We start from the raw sequence: 22999 nt of genomic DNA on the forward strand, positions 1-22999 counted from the left end.
CACTGTCTCTAAGGGTTGTTGACATGGAAACTTTAGAATATAGCTACCAACATATTGTGGCAAATAAGATGTATCATACCTTTAGGGGGTTGTCACCTGTGTCTGTCTGAAAGGAAATGTGTGCCAAAATCAGATGGAGAGTTTTGATATGGTCTTCAAAGGGATTTGGGGGGAAATATCTGCCAAATGTTCCATGTCTTAGCAGCATTATCATCAAGTACTTGTGAAATTGTTTTGCTGTGACACTGTTGGGCAGTAACATAAAATCCTTTACAGGTTGAATGAGTCTCTTAAAAAGTATTTGAATACTTGGATGACACACCACAAATTGCTGAACTTTCAGCGTTGGTGTTTTACCAACATTGCTCTTTAGAAATGGACTTTTTTGTATTGAATTCTAGTAACAGACTTGGGCAACTGCAATACCTGAAAGTTAAAAGGAAATAAGTACACTGGTGCCTGTTTCTTCACATTTCTGTCACTCAAACTTGTAACTGTGCTTCACAGTAATTTATTTTGCTGTAGACTCAAGTCTCAAAAGACTTGTCTCAAAGACTCAAGTCTTAGTTTTCCTTACTGAACAGCAGTGTGTGTATCCTCATTTAAATAGTGCCTTTTGTGCTTAATTTAAATTAAATCAGAAAACAAGAAACTTGTGCCTATTCATCTTGGAGAATCTGAATGATATAAAGTACATTATTCATCTTGACTGGTTCCGGTGTTTCATGTGTCATCCTTAAGGGACAGTTCAGCAGGAGAACAAACAGAAACCCTGAATAAGGTCATTTCCGAGAGTCTGATACATGAGGTCTTCCTAAAAGCCTGTGTAAAGAAGCATGTTCAGTTCTGCAAGGGAGAAATAACTGGTTTTTACGTAAGAACAAGATCTAGAGGTTGCCTAAAGCATCTTTACTATTACTTTATTTTTCTGCTTTCTAATTCATCTCATTCTCTAGGTGACTTTCTGTCATTTTTTCTCTGCCTAGTATTTTGTTTGACTTTCTTCAGTTTTCCCCAGGCAGTCCTTTCAATCTTCAGTTTAGTCTTTTTGGTCTCAGAATGCAGTCCAATCTTTAAGGTTTTTAGTGTTAAGATTAATCCTTTACTGTCAACATATTCTTAGTAACAGCTTTGGTTTTACTTTTTTTTGACTGAGTTGATATTTATTGAAAATGTTTTTTTAAATAGCATTGTATTTATTGCAACAAGGTTGTCTTTGTGAGCTTTTAAGTTTTAAAACGTGAGGAAGATCAGTGAATAAGTAAGATCTCTTTAATTCTATGTCTATTACAGATTTTTACTTCTTGCCAAGTTTTTCCTACGTGCAGCAGTGTGAACTTAGTTAACAACCATATTCATCTGCCTAAGTGAAATATGCTTGTATTGTTAAAGTGAGATGGTATAGATCTGGTTTTGACAGAGATGGATGGACCATTTGAGTGCTAAAACATTTTTTTAATATTGAGAAACTATCTTGTCTACAAGCAATAAAGCGATTTGTAGTAACAAATGGAAAATATTTTTTCTTGCTAGAGATTACACCATTTGTTTTCATTTTCTATGACATATTTTGCTCATTATGCTGCAGGAAGCAAATCCAAAGCTTTATAAAGAACAGCTCGTGATGGCAAAACAGGGAATTCAGTTCAGGGCTTGCTGTCGTAATGGCAAAGAATGTTCAACCCAGGAGAGTACTAGAAAGTTGTTTTGAGTTTCATGTTTGGGGAGAAGTATGGGAGGATAGAGGATATGCTACTCACCCCACCCACATTAGTGGGAATTACTTTATCATTTCTATTATTGCTGAGGTTTATACTTTGGTACCCTCTTAATACTGTAGAATCCTTTTTATGTTTCTGAAAGTAATTTTTTTTAATAGTTGGAAGCATTGAATGAAGGTAAAAAAAATGGACTTCATTTGGAGCTCAGGACCAGTGTTTAAGCACTGTATGTGTGACATACTTCAGAGAAAATACTTTGGAGAATCATGTTAGATATGTTAGATAACGAAGAAAGAGCTCTTCCAGTTCTCTGATTTCAAAAATAAGGCAAGTTATCATTGTGCTGGATGCTTCGTAACCTGTTGCTGACTTAACTTAAAATGATCTGTTGTCTGTTACAATTTTGAGTCAGTTTGTTGTGATACACCAGCATAAGCGTGCTGTTGGCCATCTCCTATATTGTTTTTTAAAGACAAAGACTAAAAGTCTTTCTCCCTAAAGCCCTGAGTGTTCTGCTAAAGTATGTAACTTAAATTTATCAAGGTCACTGAACCCTATTTAATGTGCTTTCTGGGAAGATGACAGGGTACAAAAGATTGTTTTGTACCCTTCTGTCAGAAGGACGAAGAAGTAGTAAAAGAGCTCAGTTATTTGTATGCTGAAGGAGCAATGGTTATCTAGTGATATGACAGATTTGCTAATGATACCTGACAGAAGTATTGCACAGGAATAATTGTAAAGAACTCTTCTATAATGCAGTGTTTTTAAAATAGAAAATACTTTCTTCTTATAAGATCAAGAATGTAGACTCCAATGTTACAGAAGATTGAGTTCAGGTGCCTAATTGATAGGTGTAAATGGAATAGGAAGTATTACTGTATGTCATGTATATTTTGAAGCAATGTTCTATCTGTGGAGACATTTAATTTGGTAATAGATTTTGTGTTTTAGCTATTTATTCATTTCAGAACACTTCAGGAATATTGTCACTGTCTGTCTTGGAGTATACTGAGATTGGTTGTTAATTATGCATAAAATCACTTTTTATTGCTCTGTTCACCTTATTAAACTATAGTTGTCTCTACAAAACAGCTTGTGTGAATGGCTTTTGATTTTTGCCAGGCTTAGCACTATGTATGTTGATATTTTTTTTTTTCATTAGCTACTGTAGACATCTTTGTAAGAAAAACCCTACAGAGAAAGGAATAGCTTGATTAAATTCTAAACATAGCTAATGATTTGGCTTGTTTTATTGCAAAAAGATGACTATGTGGGTGCAAAAGAGAATACACTCGTGAACATTTTGATATTTGAAGCTACAAATTGATTGTCACAGTAATTCAGTGTAGCACTAGTGTATTTGGTTGCGTAATCCCTTTCCTTACTGGAAGATAGGACCTCCCTGCTGATTTTTCTTTTAATAGAATAAGTGTATTAGTAGTACATTTTCATATATTTCCTTTTAAAACGGTTCAATAAAAGTCTTGTAAAGTGTTCACTTAAGTTTATCAAGATTGGATCACTTGCATTTTAATGCTTTGTGCAATAGTGTTCTACAATAATGAAGCAGTGGATATGTACTTTGGGAGCTATATAAATATGGTATAACTCGTACAGAACCCTGTTTACAGGCAATAATTTATCTCCTACTGTAGAAAAAAATCTATAAGCCTGTTGAACAAGAAAAATTTACAGATCTGTATTTAGACTTGTAGTTAAATGTTATATATCCAATTTATCCCTGCACAAGCAAACTGAGTATTTTAGAAATTAGGATCACAAATCTGATGTTGGGTAAAAGCTTGCATAACAAAACACTCAAGGGGGAAAAAGCATCTGAACAGAATTTGAAACAAAATGTCTGGATTTAAGATCATAGTTAAGCAAAAAGTACCTTTTTTGTGGTGAATACATAAATCAATGACCATCTTTGTAGTCAGATATCTAAATTTTAGAGATTTTCTTTGCAATCTACGTATGAAGCAGTTACAAAACCAGTAAGATAAGGTTATACTCTGTAACACAATTTAGCTTTGCTGCCTGTTTGCTTACTAGACCATGCACTGTATTATTATTCAGTCTTGTACTATTATACTGATTTTGTCCTATATCATCAATTTTCACAAAGAGTTGAGAACTGTTAATGCTCTGTAACTAGAAGCTCTTTGTAATTTACTAACTCATCTGTTTTTTCATAATTATGGTAGGAAACTTGATCGATGTCAAAATGTTTTCCCTTACCTTAACTAGATTTTAACATATATATGTAAGGTGGTTAAAAACACTTTTGCCTCCATATTGCTATTTTTAAAGTATTAAAATTTTACCATTAGAATGAAAGAATGAATTCTTTACCACAGGAATTCCACCTGCACAACTTTTGTTTTATTTCCTTGTTTGTTTGTTTGTTTTAGGAAAAGTCATCAACAAAGATTTGCGTCACTACTTGAGCCTTCAGTTCCAGAAAGGCTCAGTAGACCATAAACTACAGCAAGTGATCAGAGACAATCTCTATTTGAGAACCATTCCATGTAAGTATGTAAAGGTCAGCCTCATTTGGTCTGTTTGTGCTAAACATCACATAATTCAAGAGCTTTAAATTCTTTCTTTCTTAATCTGGTTTATATTTTTACCTTTTCAGTAGAAATTTCTGCAAACAGCTTTGTCAGAATAGTCTCATATTGCAATCAAAAGTTACTACCGATATGGTCTGACAAAACAGCAAAAACTTAAGAATTTGAAGCTCAGAGTATTTCAGTACATTCACAATATCCGTGTTTAACTCATTGGAAGTTTGTAATTTACTACTGATGTTAGAATATCCATAGCCACCATGGGAAATAAATCTTCCTCAGCATGATTAAGCGGAGTGAACACATCATGATTTTGGTCAATGTATTGTTTTTTGCACAAAGAGGAGATTAAGATCCCCCAGGCTGTCACATAGAGCTAGACAGAGTAGCACAGCTGGAAGGGGGAGGTGCAGAAGGGATTATATACAAAAAAGGAGACCCAACTGCTGCAATGACAGAAGATAGAAGGGAACTGTTGCTGATTAATCCTGACAAAAAAGTAGGAGCTGGCAGCGGCAAGAGGGAGACTGAATCTGTGGCCCAGGAAGAGGAGGAGCAGGGTATGGACAAACGTAAGTGTCACAACAGGATTTAATTAGTCAGAGATTCTGGATGGACCTGTCTCATCTGTTATGCCAGCCCTTCTACTCTGAGCATCTATTAGCATCTCTCAGTCCAGCCAAGGCAGCTGTTAACTCTCCTTTAACTAGGTACCTAAAGGTTACTGCTTCTGAGAATGAAAAATCGTTTTGTCAGTCTTTTTTTTTCGGTCACTCATCACTGATCAGCTTCAAAGGCTCTTACAAAGATGTTTGAAACCTTTCGCACTGAGAGCCTATCAGTATCAGACTGTTAGGGATTTTAGACTTTGCTCACTCTAAATTGTTCATTGGAGCAGGTGTGCTTAAGATCATTCTTCTATTTAATCACCAGACATCCTTAAAGCATTTTGTGCACCTCCCATGTGAGAAAATTTACTATCTACTTTACAGACAGGCTAAGGGGAAACTTCCAGTGAAATGAACAACCTTCTGGGGATGGTGAATTACGTGTGTGGTTTGTAGATGGTGCTTACTAAATGATTGAGCTAGGACAACTCTGAACATGCTATCTAAAGTACACCCACTTTTTTTTTTAATTAAATATGAAATTAGATGGAATTTTCCATTGTTATGGGTGTATAGTATAAGGGGTTTTGCTTACTCTACTGGGTGGTTGGGCTGTTCTGATGGGGTAATTGTAGTTCTAAAAACATCTCAAACTGTTTGCTTAGATAAAAACATTTCTTTCAGTTTATAGAAAGCCCCTTTCAAGGTAAAGGGCACTGACAGCTACCAAACATCCTGTCTTTGCTTTTTGCCCTTCTGTGCCATTCCTTTTCTTAATTATCATAAAATCATCCTTTACTTTGTTTCAGAGGTTTACTGATTAAAAAGGCTCATTATGTATTGTGTTTAAATATTCATTGAACAACAAATTTGGAACAGCTTGTCAGCTGACATTTTTGTAACTACAGGAATTTCATCCTCAATTTAGCATCATTATAATATTGAGCATGCCCAGGAGTTTGTGGCTTTCTTAAAAGATGATATTGAAATGCAGTTTACTTACTAACAGTTCTTCTTGTTCAGGCTGCTCCCTGAAAAAATTAACACGTGTCTATTAGGTTATAAGCAATACTGAATTAATGAAGTCCTTTCTAGGAGAGCTTTAATTAAGCTATTATAACTATGGGAGACCCTTATTCATAGACTTAACCACTTTGAGAACTTCTGCATTGACACAGCAATTTACCGGTTGCTTTGAAGTTTTGCTTTATGACAGCTGGTGGGTTTTTTCCTTCAGAAAAAAGCTTATCCATAGCCAGGATTTGGAGTATAGATGAATTACACTCTGGACTGTGAGGTTAAGAAATAGTTTCTGTACCTAGTTATGGATTTGGTGACCCAAAAATCAAATGTGTGTAGTCACGCTGACTTCATTGCAAATTACTGAATTGGTATGGGTGCTCAAAAAACAGCAGAAAGATAAAGCACCCATGCAAGTGTGCTAAAATACTATAGCTGTTAAACAGTTCCCCAGAATCGTGAACTAGCGTTGTCTTGTCCAGGTCATCACCGGCTTCCACTGAATAAGTTTTTGGTTCGCAAAATATATGAAAAAGATCTCTCTCATTGCCACCTCATCCTGCTTTTTTTTCTCCTCCCCCCCTTGATACTGTAACTGTTATTCTTACGTAGTTTATTGCCCTAGTTTTTATACATTACTGTTTGCTTGCTTGCCAGTGTTCTCTTATCTTCCTGGAACGACACCATCATTGCATAAAGCTTCAAACGTATTGTTTTTACTGAATTTTACAGGCAGCATTTGATAAACAGGCAGCATTTAAGTATCTTGTGTTTTCTCTGTCTTTTCAGGCACTACGAGGGCTCCCAGAGATGGGGAGGTTCCTGGGGTAGACTATAATTTCATTCCTGTTGAGCAGTTCAAAGCACTGGAAGAAAGTGGAGCCTTGCTGGAAAGTGGAACATATGATGGTATGTTGATCACATTTATTAGAATGGGAATACATCTAGGACTCATGTCCAATATCTTTGTCTAAGGGTAGCTCCATGTACCCAGGAGGTGCCAGTTTTCCTATCCATTGATGATTATTACAGTAGCAGAGAAGCAATATTACATCTGTGTTGTAGTTGGAGCATCTGTGAAGAGAAGTAGCGGTCTTGTGTTGAAGCTTTATTTGGGCTCTTTGTCACTTCTGCCACTAAATCATGAGCAGTCCTGCCAACCAGTCTTACACTATCTGATTATTTTGCATATTGTGTTTTTGAAGAAGCATTCTGAAAATATTTGTTTATGGTCTCTGGAAATAGTCTACTGTTTTACTCTGTCTCTGGAAATCTCCTAACCTCCTAAGGAAATTTAGACTAAACTAGCACTTCTTTTTTCTTAGCTCCCATTTATCTGGATTTTATCGCTTTGAGCTTAGCCTTTAGTGATATTTTCAGAAGGGTTTTTTGTTTGTTGTTTTTTATGGTCAGAACAAAATCTAGCCATCAAATGTTGACCAAGCAGGAATTTTGGGAAGCTCTCTTGCTCCACAGTGAACTCCCTATTAAAAATCATATGAGCAGTCAGAAGAGAGTAGTCAGTTGCCCAAATTCTTTTCCAGAAAACAATGGATGGTTTCTAATCTTTGTGATTTAGATTAAAACATTGAAGTAAAAATCTGCTAATTTTTCTCAGATATAAATCATTTTGAGATCAAATGATATCAACAGCTTTGTTTGGCAAGTGTATTGTCAGCTGATAATGTAGGACTATAGTTTTTAAATCAATTATTTGTAGTTGTGTTTATGTAAATAGATATTTTGTATTTCTGCACAAAATCAATTTGCTTTTTGGCTTTAGTGTGTTTCTATTGCTGCATGTTATTCCAGATAATCAGTGCATGTTGTACAATAAAATAGAAGCAATTGATTTTCACTGTTTTGCTTCTCTCAGACTGTTCTCTAAGTCTCTTTCTGGAGCATTAGTAAATACAAGTCAAAATAACAAATCAGTCTTTTTCTTTGGAAACCTGTGGCAGGATAGAAATTTTGAATCAAGCCCATTATTTTCTGATGTACAATGTCAACATTAGAAAAAATATATTGTAGGAATAGATAATTCTTGAGCACTGATTGTATTTGATGACGCTGATATCTTCTTTAAAAAGTTAAATTACAGTTCAGGTATTTCACTAACACATTACATAGACAATAAAATGTTCACTACAACTGCGAGCACTTTCAGCAGCTATGCATGCTTTTAATTATTTGATTTTTATCTCCTGGTCAGGTAATTTCTATGGTACTCCAAAGCCTCCAGCTGAGCCCAGTCCCTTTCAGCCTGATCCAGTGGATCAAGTTCTTTTTGACAATGATTTTGATACTGAATCACAGAGGAAAAGAACCACATCAGTCAGCAAAATGCAAAGGATGGACAGTTCTCTCCCTGAAGAAGAGGAAGAGGAGGAAAAGGAAGCAGTTAATGGCAGTGGAGGGATAGGTTGGTTGACAAGGGGAGAAATTCCCTGAAGCATTTTATGAATGAATAAAAAGTATACAAATAGCATTCGTGCTTGCTTGAACTGCTCCCTTAATTTTGGTGAAGTTTGAAGATGATTTTCTGTTCAGACAGGATTTTGAATGTGTTTTTACTCTATTTTGAAATCATGTTTAAAAAGAAACAGCTGTTCTCCCAGCCAGATGTGCAATTGCATCATAAAATGCACTGTTCAATAGAGAACATGTAGTGCTGGGTATCAGCCAATTACATGAAGAGGAAGGAAAAATTTATCCACTCTGCAAGTAATGGAATCCCTTTGCAGAGTATAATTCATACCTTGTAAATTTTATCATTTAATTTTGATAAGATAACTGAATTTGTGTGCAGGAGATTTTAATGAAGCAATTAATTTAAGGGACAACACTAACTCTTACTAAAGAATTTTCAGATTATTTTGGTTAAGTGAACTATCAGAAACCTGAAACTAACCGCAGTGGTGTATGCAGGGGTGTAACTGCAGGGAAATAAAGCACAGTGAATTGAGACTGGACCAGTGTCCAGTAGGATGTTTCAAAGATTGGCCTGATGTCCATTTCTTTTTGCTGTCATTGTTATCCATCTCAAGGGAGGGGGAAGAACTGATGGTGAAGAGAAACCGTCATGTTACATTTGCAGATGATCCTATGTATGAGTATTTAATAAAGGCTTATATTGGTCTGACTGGACCTAATCTTGGGCTTCAGGGCTGACAGCACCATGGTGCAAAGTGACCTGGTGGCCTGGCTGGTGGTTATGTTAATGTCACAAATATCATCATGTGATTGAGGACACTGAGCGTACCCTCTAAACGGCTACGGTTTGCGTTTAAAGTTTTCTGCAGTGTTTTTTTTGGAGCTTTTTGTTATTGTTGCTTGCAGAGGGGTGGAGATGGTGTTTGTTTTACTGGCAGTTTGAGTCTTTTCCACATTTTGATTCTGGTGCTTTGAGGACTGCTAGTGGGATTTTTCCAATGGTATTACAAACACTGTTCTCTATGTAGGAAGTGCAGTGAAGTAGTCAACTTGGATTTCTGGCAGTGTTGATTTTGCAGCCCAGGCTCAGACAAATAACACAGTTTATTCTGTTTGGCAAGGGAAAAACAGAATTCAGTGTTCCTGTTAGCTTTTAAAAGTTCGTAGTTTAAAAACAAAAAAAGTAGAAAAATGCACATCAAATAAAGGGGTATGTTTGACTTTCACTCATAGCCAGAATAAGAGGGTGGTTCTTAATGAGAAACAGCACAAACATCTGACAAATAGTAACACTTTCCCTGAACAACTGCAGAAAACAAAGAAAAACATTCAGATTCTTCTGACTGGATGAAACCTGTTCCCAGTTACAACCAAACAAGCAGCTCCATGGATTTCAGAAATTATTTGTCAAGGGACGAAACTCTGGAACCTCTACCCAAGAACTGGGAGATGGCCTACACAGACACTGGCATGATCTACTTCATAGAGTGAGTAGACTGACGTATCTTGAAGAGTTAATATATGTTTCTGAAGTAACAAGTGCAGAGGATCTGCAGTCTAGGAAGATGTCTGCTGTTGTTATACCCTCTTTTATTTGTTCTTATTCTGATATTTGTATGAAATTTCATATATTCCTGATGTTTTGTTTCTCATTTATCCTATGTGCCTGATTTAATTTCCGTAGAGCAGCTATTTTACTAGTATGTCTCCAAGAAGATGAGTAATTTCAGGGATAACACAGGTTTCAGACCTCTTCACTGTGTTTTCATCTAAGCAGCTCTTACTATTCTTTATTGATGGTTCTTAGATACTGTACAGGAGGACTTCAATATTATGTTTTCTTGCGTGCTGTTATCTGTATAATCCATGTAAATACGGCTAGTAAGGTATTTTTGATAGTTTTTTTTGAATCCATGGTGCAGGAAAGCATTATGATTCTATGTGCAAAGTCAGTTTGTTTAGAGTGTGTTATCTCACAAAATACAAAGTTGGGTGGATATTGCTTGGTAAGGTATAACATCATATAAACTTTTACTGTGTGAAATTTCTTTGAAATATGAGAACTTGCTCATTCTCTCTTCTTTTCATGTGCTCTTTGGCTTGGAATGCTTGCTTAAAAATATAAATACCACAGTTTAAAACCCAAGATAGGAAAGCAGTTCATATGTGCAAATGTGGAATAGCCTCTTTTATGAATTCTAAGGTGAAAAAAAAATCCTACTGAGGGTTAAGCATAAGTAGAAGCTAAAAATTTTTTTCCTTTCAGGTAGAAACAGCTGATATTCCCACAAATGCTTTTTGGGGCAGGGGAGAGTGTTTATACCTCTAACGTTTCTCTTCACATGTGTGCTAGAGAGTCTCCAGTGTGCTGATATTTTTGAGCATCATGGTTGCCTTTTTAGCATTTTGTGATGTGGCTGAGGTGCAAATAGAGGTTAAATTGTCTAAAGGCTACAGTTTGCCCGTGGTAGGAAATATTTAGAAGCTAAAGTACAATAAAGTTTCCTCAGTCGGAGGGAATTCTCTTCTTTTAATGGCCTGTGTTTTGCTCCACAGTCATAACACCAAGACAACCACGTGGCTTGATCCTCGGCTCTGTAAGAAAGCCAAAGCTCCTGAAGATTGTGAAGATGGAGGTGAGATGTTCAGAATTCAGTTGTCACCTGTGACTGATAAGTGTCTGAGTTCATCACAGCTGGATAAGATGCATTAATGCTGAGATGAGAACTTCTTCCTAAAGCACATGACTAGAGTGAACAGAGTATAGTGCTGAGTGTCCATAATTTGGTGGTAATAATAGGTTATCAAAGACTGGAAAAGACCATAATGTATTTTTCCAGGAGTGGAGGAATTTGATTGAATTGTGGCTATATCTACATTCCTGAGAAGAGAATGACATATTTTGTTCTAATCAATATAATTGCTAAGGAGAAAGCTGGATATATTAGTGAAGATCTCACTGGTAATTGTTATGTGGGTGGGATACAGCAGTAGGGAAAAGTCCATAAGTACTGGAATATACAAATAATGAAAGAAGATATGGCATAATACATAATGCATGCGACATAATACATGATTATGTAAGTAAAGGGAGCAATCTGACTCCCTTCAAATCTTCATCCCCTTACTTACAGGTCAGGTTCCTAGTCAGAATGTTCCCGATTGACCTACAGGCAATTCCTGAAACCATTTCCTACATAGTCATGCAATTTAGTCAGCTAAAAAAGAGTAACAAATAGCTCCGTCTCCTGCAAACATCTGACGTTACAAAAGCTGAGGCAGACTCAGAATGGCCTATCATCTTTCTAAATTGCACAGCCTAACAATCATGTATTCATAATGAAGCCAGCTGGAGCAACTGCCTCGTACTGCTGCTTATTAAACATATGTACAGCTCATCAAAGGATAAAAAGAGCACTTTAAATAGAGAAATGCAGGATATCCAAATGAACAACATTTAAATGAATAGTCCCACTGGGTCTCTTGTCAAATTATGTGGAGTGATGCTGATATTAATAATTGGTAACATGCTGTTATATGCTAGGAAAATTGCTCTTACCTTCAAACTTAGAGCAGCCTCAAACAAGATTATGTAGAAACTTTATCCTTCAAAATGTCTAGCTACCTAACTGTATTGTATCTATTATTCTAATATTTAAATTTCCATGGTCAAAGTAACCAGAACAGTAAAACTAGAATAACTGGACCTCTGTGTTAACTGCTTATCACCTTCAGTCAATAATGATCTGCTTCTGGGCACCATCGTACTAGAATGTGAATTTGTCACAAAAAGCTTTCTGAAATCTGCAATCAGTTTAAATGTTTGGGTTTTTTTATAGCATTTAGTTTTATTTCACATGTAGCTTTTTTACCTTAGACCCCTAATTTAGGGATTTCTAAAAGATAGTCTGAGTACTAGTCACTATAAACTAGCTTGCTCTGGGCTGTGAGAGCAGTCAAACAGCGGCTGCATGGAACTGCATTTAGTCTTCTCAGCAGGACATGCTAGTGCTGAATTTGATGCTGCCAGAGCTAAACAAGTACTAGCTAGTTTTGGGATGTCTGCACTATATTATAAACATCAGAACAATCACACATTAAAATAGCCTGCCATGATGGGGGCTGTCTTCTTATTAATCACTTATGCCTGTTATATTTCTGACTGAAGGCTTTTTGAGTTGACTGAAAGCTGAAATGTTGTCAGAATGCAGTGAAATATGCTGATGTTATTGAGAGAATGAATAAAGTGGCATTAGTCCTACCAGATGGTCTTAAATTCAAGTAAAAGAGGAATGGAGACACGTGGTTTTTCAAGTTTGGGATGTGATATAGTGAGGTATTTATAGCTCTTTTTTTGTGCTGTATTTGGGGACACAGGCAGTGTGATTGTATTCATATCGTATAGTTAAAAGAATCAACAACTATCAAATCAAACTGATGATTGATAATTAGATTAGTTTTAAATAATATATTTTTCTCCCCCCTTTATATGTTTTTCCTCTGTACACAGATTAGTTTGTACCTTGTTTATTATATGTTTAAAGTGGTGTCATTTCATTAAATATAAGTTTCCTCATCTAGTAGAACAAAGAGCTAGAGGCTGAGGGCTCCAGATTCCCTGCAACAGGCTAACAGTCTTTTGTTTAGAAAGACCAGCCTCAAACAAATGAAAGAAAGAAAGAAAGAAGACCTGTGTTTTCTCCATTTTTTTCATGAGTCTGTAATCTCTCATTATTTCATAAGAACTCTGATATTTGCAGATAGTTTCCCACTGTAATGGAGAATTTTGTTTTTTCTGATTGCAGAGCTCCCTTATGGATGGGAAAAGATAGAAGACCCTCAATATGGAACATACTATGTTGAGTAAGTGGTAACTGTTAACTTTAGCAGAAAATAATGAAGCAGTTGATATGTATAGATTGTAATGCAATATAAGTACTAAACATACTCAGTATAAATACTTCTAGAGACAGTGAATACATGGTGCCCAGTTCTGAAGCACTGGTATGTGGGAAGATACCCATGGTGTGACCCTACTGAGTTGTTTGAGTCCCCATCTTATGGGGATGAAAAGCAAGTAGTAATCACAGTAATTAGTTAATGTGAATAAGATGATTTCATTTTTCTCAGCTCTATTAAAAATGGGGTTGCCTGATTTAAGAGTGGCTCCTGTTAAATGTAAAAGAGCAAGAGTAACTTGCACCTCATTGCTGTCTCCAAAGAGCCATCACAACTAAATAACTGCTAAACTGCTGCAGCAGCTTTTCTCAACCTTCTTCAAGTCATGGTAGATGAAATCTGTCTTAAACCATGGAGAAGAAAATTAGCAGAGCTGAAAATTATAGCTTCAGAGAACAAGCTAGTAAACTTTGGCTTTGCAGAGCCAATACAGGCATTTAAATTCTGTCAAACTTACTGATTTTTAGCTTTGTTAAACTCTAGCACTTAGTAGTGAAAAGATAAAGGCTGATTTTATGAACATCATGGGAGGATGAAGGCAACACATAGTTGGCATCAAGAGAAAAAGCAGGTTTCCCTGCCTTTTTTTTCCTCCCTGTTACAGCCTTTTAAAAATTTGCAGAGTGGAATTAAGGTATACCCTACCTAACAATGCAGTTTATTCTGTCACTTCAAAGGCAATTATAGAAATCAAGAATGAACAACATAAGAGAGAGTATCTTGGAAACGTCCTATAAAATACAAACCAGAGCAAAACTGCATAGTTTCCTTCTAGATCAGTACTTCAAGCAGAAATAAGTAATGTAAGCATGTGTAAATGTGCTTCCAAGAATCTAGGTTCTGAAGCTTCTCATCTTAAGAATTTAATTTACAGCTTAAACAAGGGGACGGCTGATCCAGTGCTGAGATTGCATGTATTTATATAGAGACTTTTACAGAACTGTTAATGTTCATGTAGTCCTCTTCTGTTTGATTTTTATATGGGGAGTTGAGCTTGTGTTTAACCCACCTAAGGATAAAAAGTCCTGTATATATCAAGAAGCTCTTGAACTTGGATGGTTTTTATAATTTGAGGATAAATGGAATCCTTCAGTCATTGTACTGCACTCTGTTAAAATAAAGTTAAATCATAAATGTTGCTTAAAAAAAATTCCAAGCAGTTTCTCCTCTTTGCATTATGAAACATTAAAATTTCAGGCCAACATTCGTTGCTACATTTAGACAGCTTCCAGAAAGTAAAATTGCATTGTCTTTTAAAGTAAATCAAATTGATGATAGGAAAAAAAAATGCTTTCAATGTTTATTATGATACTTCAGTCTTCATTTCTCTGGAGTATTAATCTGAGATAATGAAAAACAGTATTGTAGGTGTATCTTTGCGGTTGTCTTTCCTCTGAAAAAGGCAGAATGCTTTATTATGAAAGACTGCTCTCTCTTGTGTTTTTACAGTCATATTAACCAGAAAACTCAGTTTGAAAACCCAGTGTTGGAAGCCAAAAGAAAAAAACAGCTAGGACAGACTGATGTTGGCCCTTCAAAATCAGGTATCACTTAATATGTTCTTTGTTACTGATATCTATAGGTAAACAATGAAAAATAGCTTGGAAATTGAAGGTTTTGGTGAGTATCAGTTCAAATAAGTCTGGCTTTTTTGCTAGTAGTTCTAAATATTCTAGTTAGTGTTTGTTCTGATGATTAAAATGATGAATTTTTTTTTTGCCTAAAGCAATATGTATAATGACTGCAAAAGTTAAGTTGGAAAAATCCACTTAATTGTTTTCATATTTCAAGAATTTTTAATACATAATTGTGCAGCCTGAAGTCACATTATGTATTTTTTCAGACTAGGTGGCTCGCTATGTGGTAATCATTTTGTCAGCTTTTATTTGTTGATGTGATCTGCGTCCAGTATTGTTCAACCTATCCATCAATGACCTGGATGAAGGGACAGAGCGCACCCTCAGCAAGTTTGCTGATGATACAAAACTGGGAGGAGTGGCTGACACACCAGAGGGCTGCGCTGCCATTCAGAGACACCTTGACAGGCTGGAGAGATGGGCAGAGAGGAACCTCATGAAGTTCAACAAAGGGAAGTGCAGGGTCCTGCACCTAGGGAGGAATAACCCCATGCACCAGGACAGGTTGGGGGCTGACCTGCTGGAAAGCAGCTCAGCAGAGAAGGACCTGGAAGTCCTGGTGCGCAACAAGTTGACCATGAGCCAGCAATGCGCCCTTGTGGCCAAGAAGGCCAATGGTATCCTGGGTTGCATTAGGAACATTATCAGCAGGTTGAGGGACGTAATGCTCCCCCTCTACTCAGCCCTGGTGAGGCCACATCTGGAGTACTGTGTCCAGTTCTGGGCTCCCCAAAACAAGAGAGATGTGGAGCTACTGGAGTGAGTCCAGCGGGCTACTAAGATGATGAAGGCACTGGAGCATCTGTCATATGAGGAAAGGCTGAGAGAGCTGGGCCTGTTCAGCCTGGAGAAGGGAAGACTGAGGGGGGATCTTATCAATGTGTATAAGTATCTGAAGAGAGGGTGTAAAGAGGATGGGGCCAAACTCTTTTCAGTGGTGCCCAGCAATAGGATGAGAGGCAATGGGCACAAACTGAAGCACAAAAAGTTTCATCTGAACATCAGGAAAACCTTCTTTACTGTGAGGGTAACAGAACACTGGAACAGGTTACCCAGAGGGGTTGTGGCGTCTCCTTCCTTAGAGATATTCAGAAGCCATCTGGACACAGTCCTTGGAAACGTGCTCTAGGTGACCCTGCTTGAGCAGGGGGGTTGGACTAGATGATCTCCAGAGGTCCTTTCCAACCTCAACCATTCTGTGGTTCTGTGATGTTATCAATAAAACACTTGCATATCAGCAGAGTTTTCTGATCAAAAATAGTGTCTTGATCTCAAATAATGTCTGCTAATACTACAGGTTAAATATGCAGTATTCTCTATGTGAAAATATGCATTGTAAGTATCCAATTTTAGAATTCATCAAGACAGTAGCCTTACCTTTCTGCTGGCCATTGTGTGTTTCCCTCCAAATTCTGTAGGGTTTTTGGAATTATTTTTTATGTTAAAATTGAACTGAGATCCTAAGACTGATTTAAAAGCATTTTGAAATTTCTAAAGCTGGTTGTCATAAGCAGCTTTTGAATATGTGGAGGAGGGTTGCAAGAGCTAGTTGGAAGATGCAGGTAAAGCTACACCTTGAAATCTTTTTTTGCTTTTGAGCTACTTTGAATTTGGTATAGGTGGGAGCATTAATTTCATCTCTGTTGTAATCTGTACTGTTGTCTTGAAAAATCATATAACTTTCCCACTCAACTCAGCTGTGAAATAAGGGCAGCAGTATCTGGTCTGCTTTATTCCATAACAGTGCTGCATAGGTTAACCAATGTTTGTTTTCTGAGCATGTAAAATATCATGAAATTACTTTTGCTGCATGTTTAGTAGACATCCGTGTATATACAAATTGCTGAGTTCAGACCTGCATTCTTAATAAGAATGCTGCATTCTTAACACCATCTTTAATTATGCCTTAGACATAAAAGGCGACTTCTTATTCAAAAGAAATCATTAAACCTTATGATATCTTAAAAAAAAAAAAAAAAAAATCAAAACCAACCTTGGTTTTCTACCTTCAGGCCTTTTTATTCCATAATTTAGAAATCTCCTGAAAAGGTTTGGTCCTCAGCCTTTAAAACACCTTCTTCCTTCTTTCTCTGATTATCCATATTACATGTCTGTAGTCACCATCAGTTGGGGATTTAATTGCCACCTCCTAGCAGCATTGTTGATGGTGGACTGTGTTGAATCTTACCATGCACAGGACCAGAGAAATCTCTCTTCACCAGAGATCCAGCCCAGCTTACTGGAGCCCTCATACGGACATCACTGAAGAAAAGTACAATGGGATTTGGCTTTACAATCATTGGCGGGGACAGGCCTGATGAGTTTCTGCAGGTGAAGAATGTGTTAAAAGATGGACCTGCTGCACAGGATGGGAAAATTGCACCAGGTAAAGTGGTATTTCTCTCAACTTCCATTTCCTGTGGTGCTGTCAGGCCCTAAGAGAGCAGTGCAGTTTTTGAGACATAGGAAGTTAGGTGTCTCCATCCACTGGCTTTTGTATCTAGAACATTGTTTTCCATTTCAGACACTGACTTTCAGACACTGCTTTCACAGATCTTTCATGAATCTGAAAACAGCTTTAGTCAGTCAGGTATTTCATATTCAAATCTACTTTGAGGACACTTCTGAAGATTTCAGTAGTTCTGCCTCAGTGGAGACTTTTGGCTTCATGGTAAAGGTTTGCAAGCTAAAACTATAGCCAATTGAAAAATGCTTTGATTTATCATCTAGTTGTGTGTTTTTGTATTTATCAATATGCTACAGCCCTTGTAGGTCTGTGTTGTTTTGTACTCTATGAACATGGAAAAAAGGGGTTTTTTTAATAGAAAGAATTTGTCATCAGCTACCTAGCTCTCTGGGTTACCTTCTAATTACAAATTATTGCATGCACATGCATCTTGAAGTTTGAGAACAGCCATGCAATGAGAAATCTTGCCTTTCCTGGAAGAGTATTTCACAAGGAGATACAATTTTGCTCCAAGCTTCTCAGAGAGGAGGTTAATAAATAACAATTAGAGTGATGAGAGAGCAGGGGATAGGGCCCTTCTGGGGGCCCCTCTGGGACCTTTGCATTGGAAAAAAGAAACATTTCCGGTATGTAGAGAGGATGAGAGTGTCTCTTGAGACTAATACATTTTATTGTTTCACTTTGATGGGAGGTTGGTTTGGAGTTTTTTCAGGGGGGATTGCTCAATTTTCAGCTCCTGACTGGGATAAGTCACAGCTCTTCCTCATTCTTACAGGATATTATAATTTTAGATTCAGATTTATCTTAACCATACATGGGATACTAGTAGGCTTATGTGATAAGGCATATTTTTTTGCATACTTAAGATCCTCATATGAGGACTGTGTAGAGCACTTGAAATCTTGCTATAGCAACTTTTTCAAGATTCGTTGTTTCCTTTGCTGTTATAAGGGGAGAGGGGTGGTTGTTCTAGTTTCATACTATTTCAGTATCAAAGCTTGCAACAAGCCTCGCAACAGACAGACCTTGCAAGAGGCATTCAGGTTAAAAGTGCTTTGAAGGCTTTTACTATAGCTTTTGTTTATTCATTAACACGTCTTCATAATTGACCTTTTTTTTAGGTCTTTCAAACATTTTTATGTAATACATAAATATTTACTTGATCAGTTCTAATAGAGGGAATGTCAAAAGCTTAGAATTTGGTGTCATTTACTTAATAGTCTCTGTTCACTGTTTATATGTAAAGTAAAAATAGTGTATTTGAATCCTTGTCTGTGTTTTGCCTGGTTCCTGCCAAAAAGCGTAACACCAAATGTCAAAACTGCGATGGGAAAGAACAAGCAAAGCTCTACGAATTGGGCAAGTGGGGAAGCAAGAGAGATGAGAGAAACTGTAATCTATGAAGAATTAAAACACATTTTCACTGTTATTATGGATTTAATTTAATTATTTATATGCTTGCTGTAACATATGGTTTACATACTAGAGAAGGCAAAATACTTTTTTGCATATCTGACATGCTCTCTTACTCTTCTGGTAAGAAAATAGTTTATGCTTTTGATGTTTTAATAATATTTACTTAAAAAATGAAACAATAATTGTGTTGCTGATCTATTGTTTGATCTTTTTTGTATGCAGCTCATTTTCCATCTGTGTAGAAATGAACACAATACTGCAGCACTGTTTTATAGTGCATGGACACGTTCAAGTAAAAAGATACATATCTATTTATATTATAGTTAATGTTATAGGAGAGTTATTGTTTTACTGATGTCCAGGGATTAAAGTGAAAAGGCACTTTGCTCCCTGGGAATATTGTATTGCATACGTGTAAATTTCTGGTCGTCAAAATGATACACATTATCATTATGAAATAAGGTTTCAGGATCTGACACCTATTTCCACTTTATACTGGAAATGCATCTTTAACCATGAATAGTGTCAGTATAAGAACATGGAATATGTGTGGGCACAATCCTAACTTAAGTTCAGCCAGTCCTAAAATAATTATAGGAACAAAAAAAAAAAATCTAATTTATTCTGGATTGAGTTTAGAATGCTGTACAATATGAATTAAAGCATAAGACACCTGCTTGCAGTAATGCGTATGTACTGTTTTATCTTTTGTGGCTGTATAGTATCATTTATTAAATCTGCTGCAGTTTAAACTTGATATATTTAGCACACTGTGTTCTGAGATGAAGTAGAATAAATGCAAAGAGGAAATCCTTTAGGCTTTTTTGGTAACAGATAGCCAAGAGGTAATAGTACAACCAGCATTTATTTTTAAAGATTGTACAATGATTTTCTCCAGTTAGGCTTTTGTTCTGAGCTCAGAACATTGCAAAGGTGTGGGTGGTTTAATTTCTGGGTTTGATGCTTTTGAATTTCCTTTTGTAACAGGTGATGTCATTGTAGACATAAATGGAAATTGTGTCCTTGGCCATACCCATGCAGATGTTGTCCAGATGTTTCAACTAGTTCCCGTCAACCAATATGTGAACATGACTTTGTGTCGTGGTTATCCTCTTCCTGAGGACAATGAAGACCCTGTTGTAGATATAGTGACAGCTACACCTCTTATCAATGGACCGCCTGTGACCAAAGGAGATGTTTGTGTGACCAGCCAAGATTTAATACCAGGCGCAGTTGTGTTGGACCAGAATGGAAAGTTGGGTCCTATGTTAGTCAATGGTCGTCTGAATGGCCCTTCCATGGATACAAATGAGCAGAGGATATCTGTTGCATCTTCAGGAGGCTCTCAACCAGAGCTGGTCACCATTCCTCTAGTCAAAGGTCCTAAAGGCTTTGGGTTTGCCATTGCAGACAGTCCTACAGGACAGAAGGTGAAAATGATTTTAGACAGCCAGTGGTGCCAAGGCCTTCAGAAGGGAGATGTAATCAAAGAAATTTGCCATCAGAATGTACAGAACTTGACACATCTGCAGGTGGTAGAGGTGCTGAAGCAGTTTCCAGTAGGAACAGAGGTGCCACTGCTTATCTTAAGAGGAGGTACGTATGTAAATTTGCATTTATCACATACAGTTATATGCTCTTTAAAAGTCCCTTTGCAGTGTGACATGTTAATTCTGTCCAGTTTTTTAAGTTAAATAGCAGCTTATTATGTCTCTAAGCCATCATGCTCTAAGTTTTGTTTGTACCTCTGTGTATTTGGGGTGGGAGCATGCAGCTAGTTTTGTTTTTACAAAAATTTTATTATGAGATGTTTATGCACTGTCTCTCCCAAACATCTGGGGAGAGTTAAAGCAAAAATGCAGTCTCTAGTGTAATACAAATGGCATGATTGGTGGGTTTTTTGAGGCTTTACAAATGTATTCCAGTAACCTTAGCTGTAATGGACAGGGGATCACAAGTGACAGGAGGAAGCATCAGCAGCAAGTTGGAACTGATCACTGGAAATTGCTAGTAAAATTCTTATTTTCACATTTACATATTTGTACTTCTTCATTGGCTGTCATTTGCAGACCAGAACGTGTCCTCTCCCAATAGACTGACTAATAATTTAGTGTGCATTTGCCAAGAAGGAACTGGATTATAAAGCAACACATGACTGCTTAGTGTCCCTTTAAGCTTTTATTACAGCCCTGAGAGTGTCATTTCAGTCATACATATTTGCAAAAATCTTCAGGTCTTTTTCTGTATAAATGCTACTATTCCTTAATCAGCTAAGGAGATAAATTAAATTTATTTGGTAGTAAGAGAAGTTCCACCAGCCAAATTCACTGTTCCATGAACTGATGTGTGATTCAATTGATCAGTGTCTAGTAAAAAGAGAAACAGATGTTTTTTCATGGTGGTACAACTAGCAGTTCTAACTTGAGATATCCTCTGAATGATGGTTTTGGTCAACTGAATGTTCACTTTGCATTTTAAAAGAATAGTGAATGAACAGTAATCAGTTTCAACCCAAGAGGAGCTGATTATACTGGCTTAACGCTGTTGTGGTTGTGATGATCTAGTATTTCAAATTTCATTCTATGTAGACATTTCCTTCTTTTTCCTTTAGGCCCACCCTCACCTACCAAAAGCGCGAAAGTGGTGAGTATTAATGATGTATTTATCTTTGTTTCTGATAGAGGAATTTCAAGGTTTTTTGACTGCAAAACAGACTCAAAAGTATGGTCTACTTAATGTAGAATTCTTTCACAGAGTCATATGAGTTTTTTGAGTTGTTTAATGGGGATGATGCATTTCTCTTTTCTTACTACTGAAATATGAAGAATGCAACAAAGGTCTTGATTATGAGAATGCATGTAGTATTGTTTATTTGCCATGATTATAAATATGACCTTGCTATGCCAGTTCTTTCATGATTCCCTTTTTGCACTATGCTTGAAATTGCTACTAGTAGAATATGTAACTTGACATTTATCTGTGTGCATACTTTGACTTGCTTTTGTAATCTCATCTTTTGATTTCAGTTCCTGTGGTAATCTGCAAGGATGATTTAGCAAAACCATCTCTATTTAGCTGGCACAAATTAGTTGTCTAAGTAACTGCTGTCAGAATACCCATTGAAGGGGAAACAAAATACAGCATCTCATTTTTTGCTTTGCTAATTACCTGTATCCTGTATAAAAGTAAAATGGGATTTCTAAAGGATGCTTAAGATACTTTGGTGTTTCTCAATCCTGACATAAAATTAACTGGTTAGTTCTCCCTTCTTAAAATGCTTCCATATCTTTGAATCCATATGTTGAAAAATCTCTACGTAGCTATACATTTCTTGTTTGATGTTCATTATTCTTGAAGTTTGATCCATTGGGATATCTTTGATATATATTAGCTCTGTAAAGAATCCTTGGGATTAATAAAATACACTGAGATTTAATAATGTTCATAGTAACATATATTTTTGTCATAAACACTTCTCTTATGAAGTAGACTAGTCAGTGCCCATCTCCCCAAGAACAGACATGTTTCTTTAAGAATATTTCTTGTACACCACAAACTATTTAATTTTAGGAAAGCCCCCATCTTTAGGAAAGATGGTCCTGCTGTGCGAGTACTGAAGTCCCAGCAGTCTGAGCACGCAAGTTCACAATGCTTAAAACAGACTGCACTCTATAAAATGTGCAGATTCAGTTCCTTGTGAGAATACAGCTGCCTAAACCAAATAAATCACTGCATAAATCTGTGTAGTTTGAGAACACAAGTCTTGTCAGCATAGCTCCTTTGTCACTGTACTCTATGCAGGCATGCTAAAAATACTTATGACTTAGGGTCTCACATTCTAGCACACATGCAATAGCAACTTCCCCACAGAGCGCTCAATGTTCAGTGGCATTAAGCAGCATGGCAAACTAATTCAGTTAAAAAGCACAAGGTCTTATGTTTATATACATATAAGAAGTGTCAAACTACTAAATCCCTTGGGGGAATTTTCTTCCACTCTTCTTAAAATGGCATCTAAGTCTATTCTAATTGTGTTTTTGTTTAACATGCACAGACGCATGCAGACTGCCGTGCTCCAATTTTCCAGTTTGGGTTTCAGCCCAGAATCAGTATTTAGAATTACTTTAGTGCATAAACCATTGGAAATTAGGATGGGAGGCCTCAA

General features: G+C 36.7%; 1 protein-coding gene across 3 annotated transcripts in view; it reads left to right on the plus strand.

Moving 5' to 3' along the window:
- MAGI3 (membrane associated guanylate kinase, WW and PDZ domain containing 3) overlaps window positions 1-22999 on the plus strand; it is an 86830-nt gene that overhangs the window by 39103 nt on the left and 24728 nt on the right. For 2 of the 3 annotated variants that reach the window (XM_067310686.1, XM_067310688.1), the window contains exons 2-11: window positions 4136-4252; window positions 6712-6831; window positions 8135-8344; window positions 9668-9842; window positions 10912-10991; window positions 13161-13218; window positions 14764-14858; window positions 17149-17337; window positions 19822-20430; window positions 21446-21477. In XM_067310686.1, the coding sequence (XP_067166787.1) occupies window positions 4136-4252; window positions 6712-6831; window positions 8135-8344; window positions 9668-9842; window positions 10912-10991; window positions 13161-13218; window positions 14764-14858; window positions 17149-17337; window positions 19822-20430; window positions 21446-21477 (1685 nt within the window). Of the gene's footprint in view, window positions 1-4135; window positions 4253-4821; window positions 4867-6711; window positions 6832-8134; window positions 8345-9667; window positions 9843-10911; window positions 10992-13160; window positions 13219-14763; window positions 14859-17148; window positions 17338-19821; window positions 20431-21445; window positions 21478-22999 lie in introns of those variants that run through there. The other variant, XM_067310687.1, reaches the window with a different exon arrangement.

Source organism: Apteryx mantelli, chromosome 25 (assembly GCF_036417845.1).
Source record: "Apteryx mantelli isolate bAptMan1 chromosome 25, bAptMan1.hap1, whole genome shotgun sequence".
NCBI classification, from domain to species: domain Eukaryota; kingdom Metazoa; phylum Chordata; class Aves; order Apterygiformes; family Apterygidae; genus Apteryx; species Apteryx mantelli.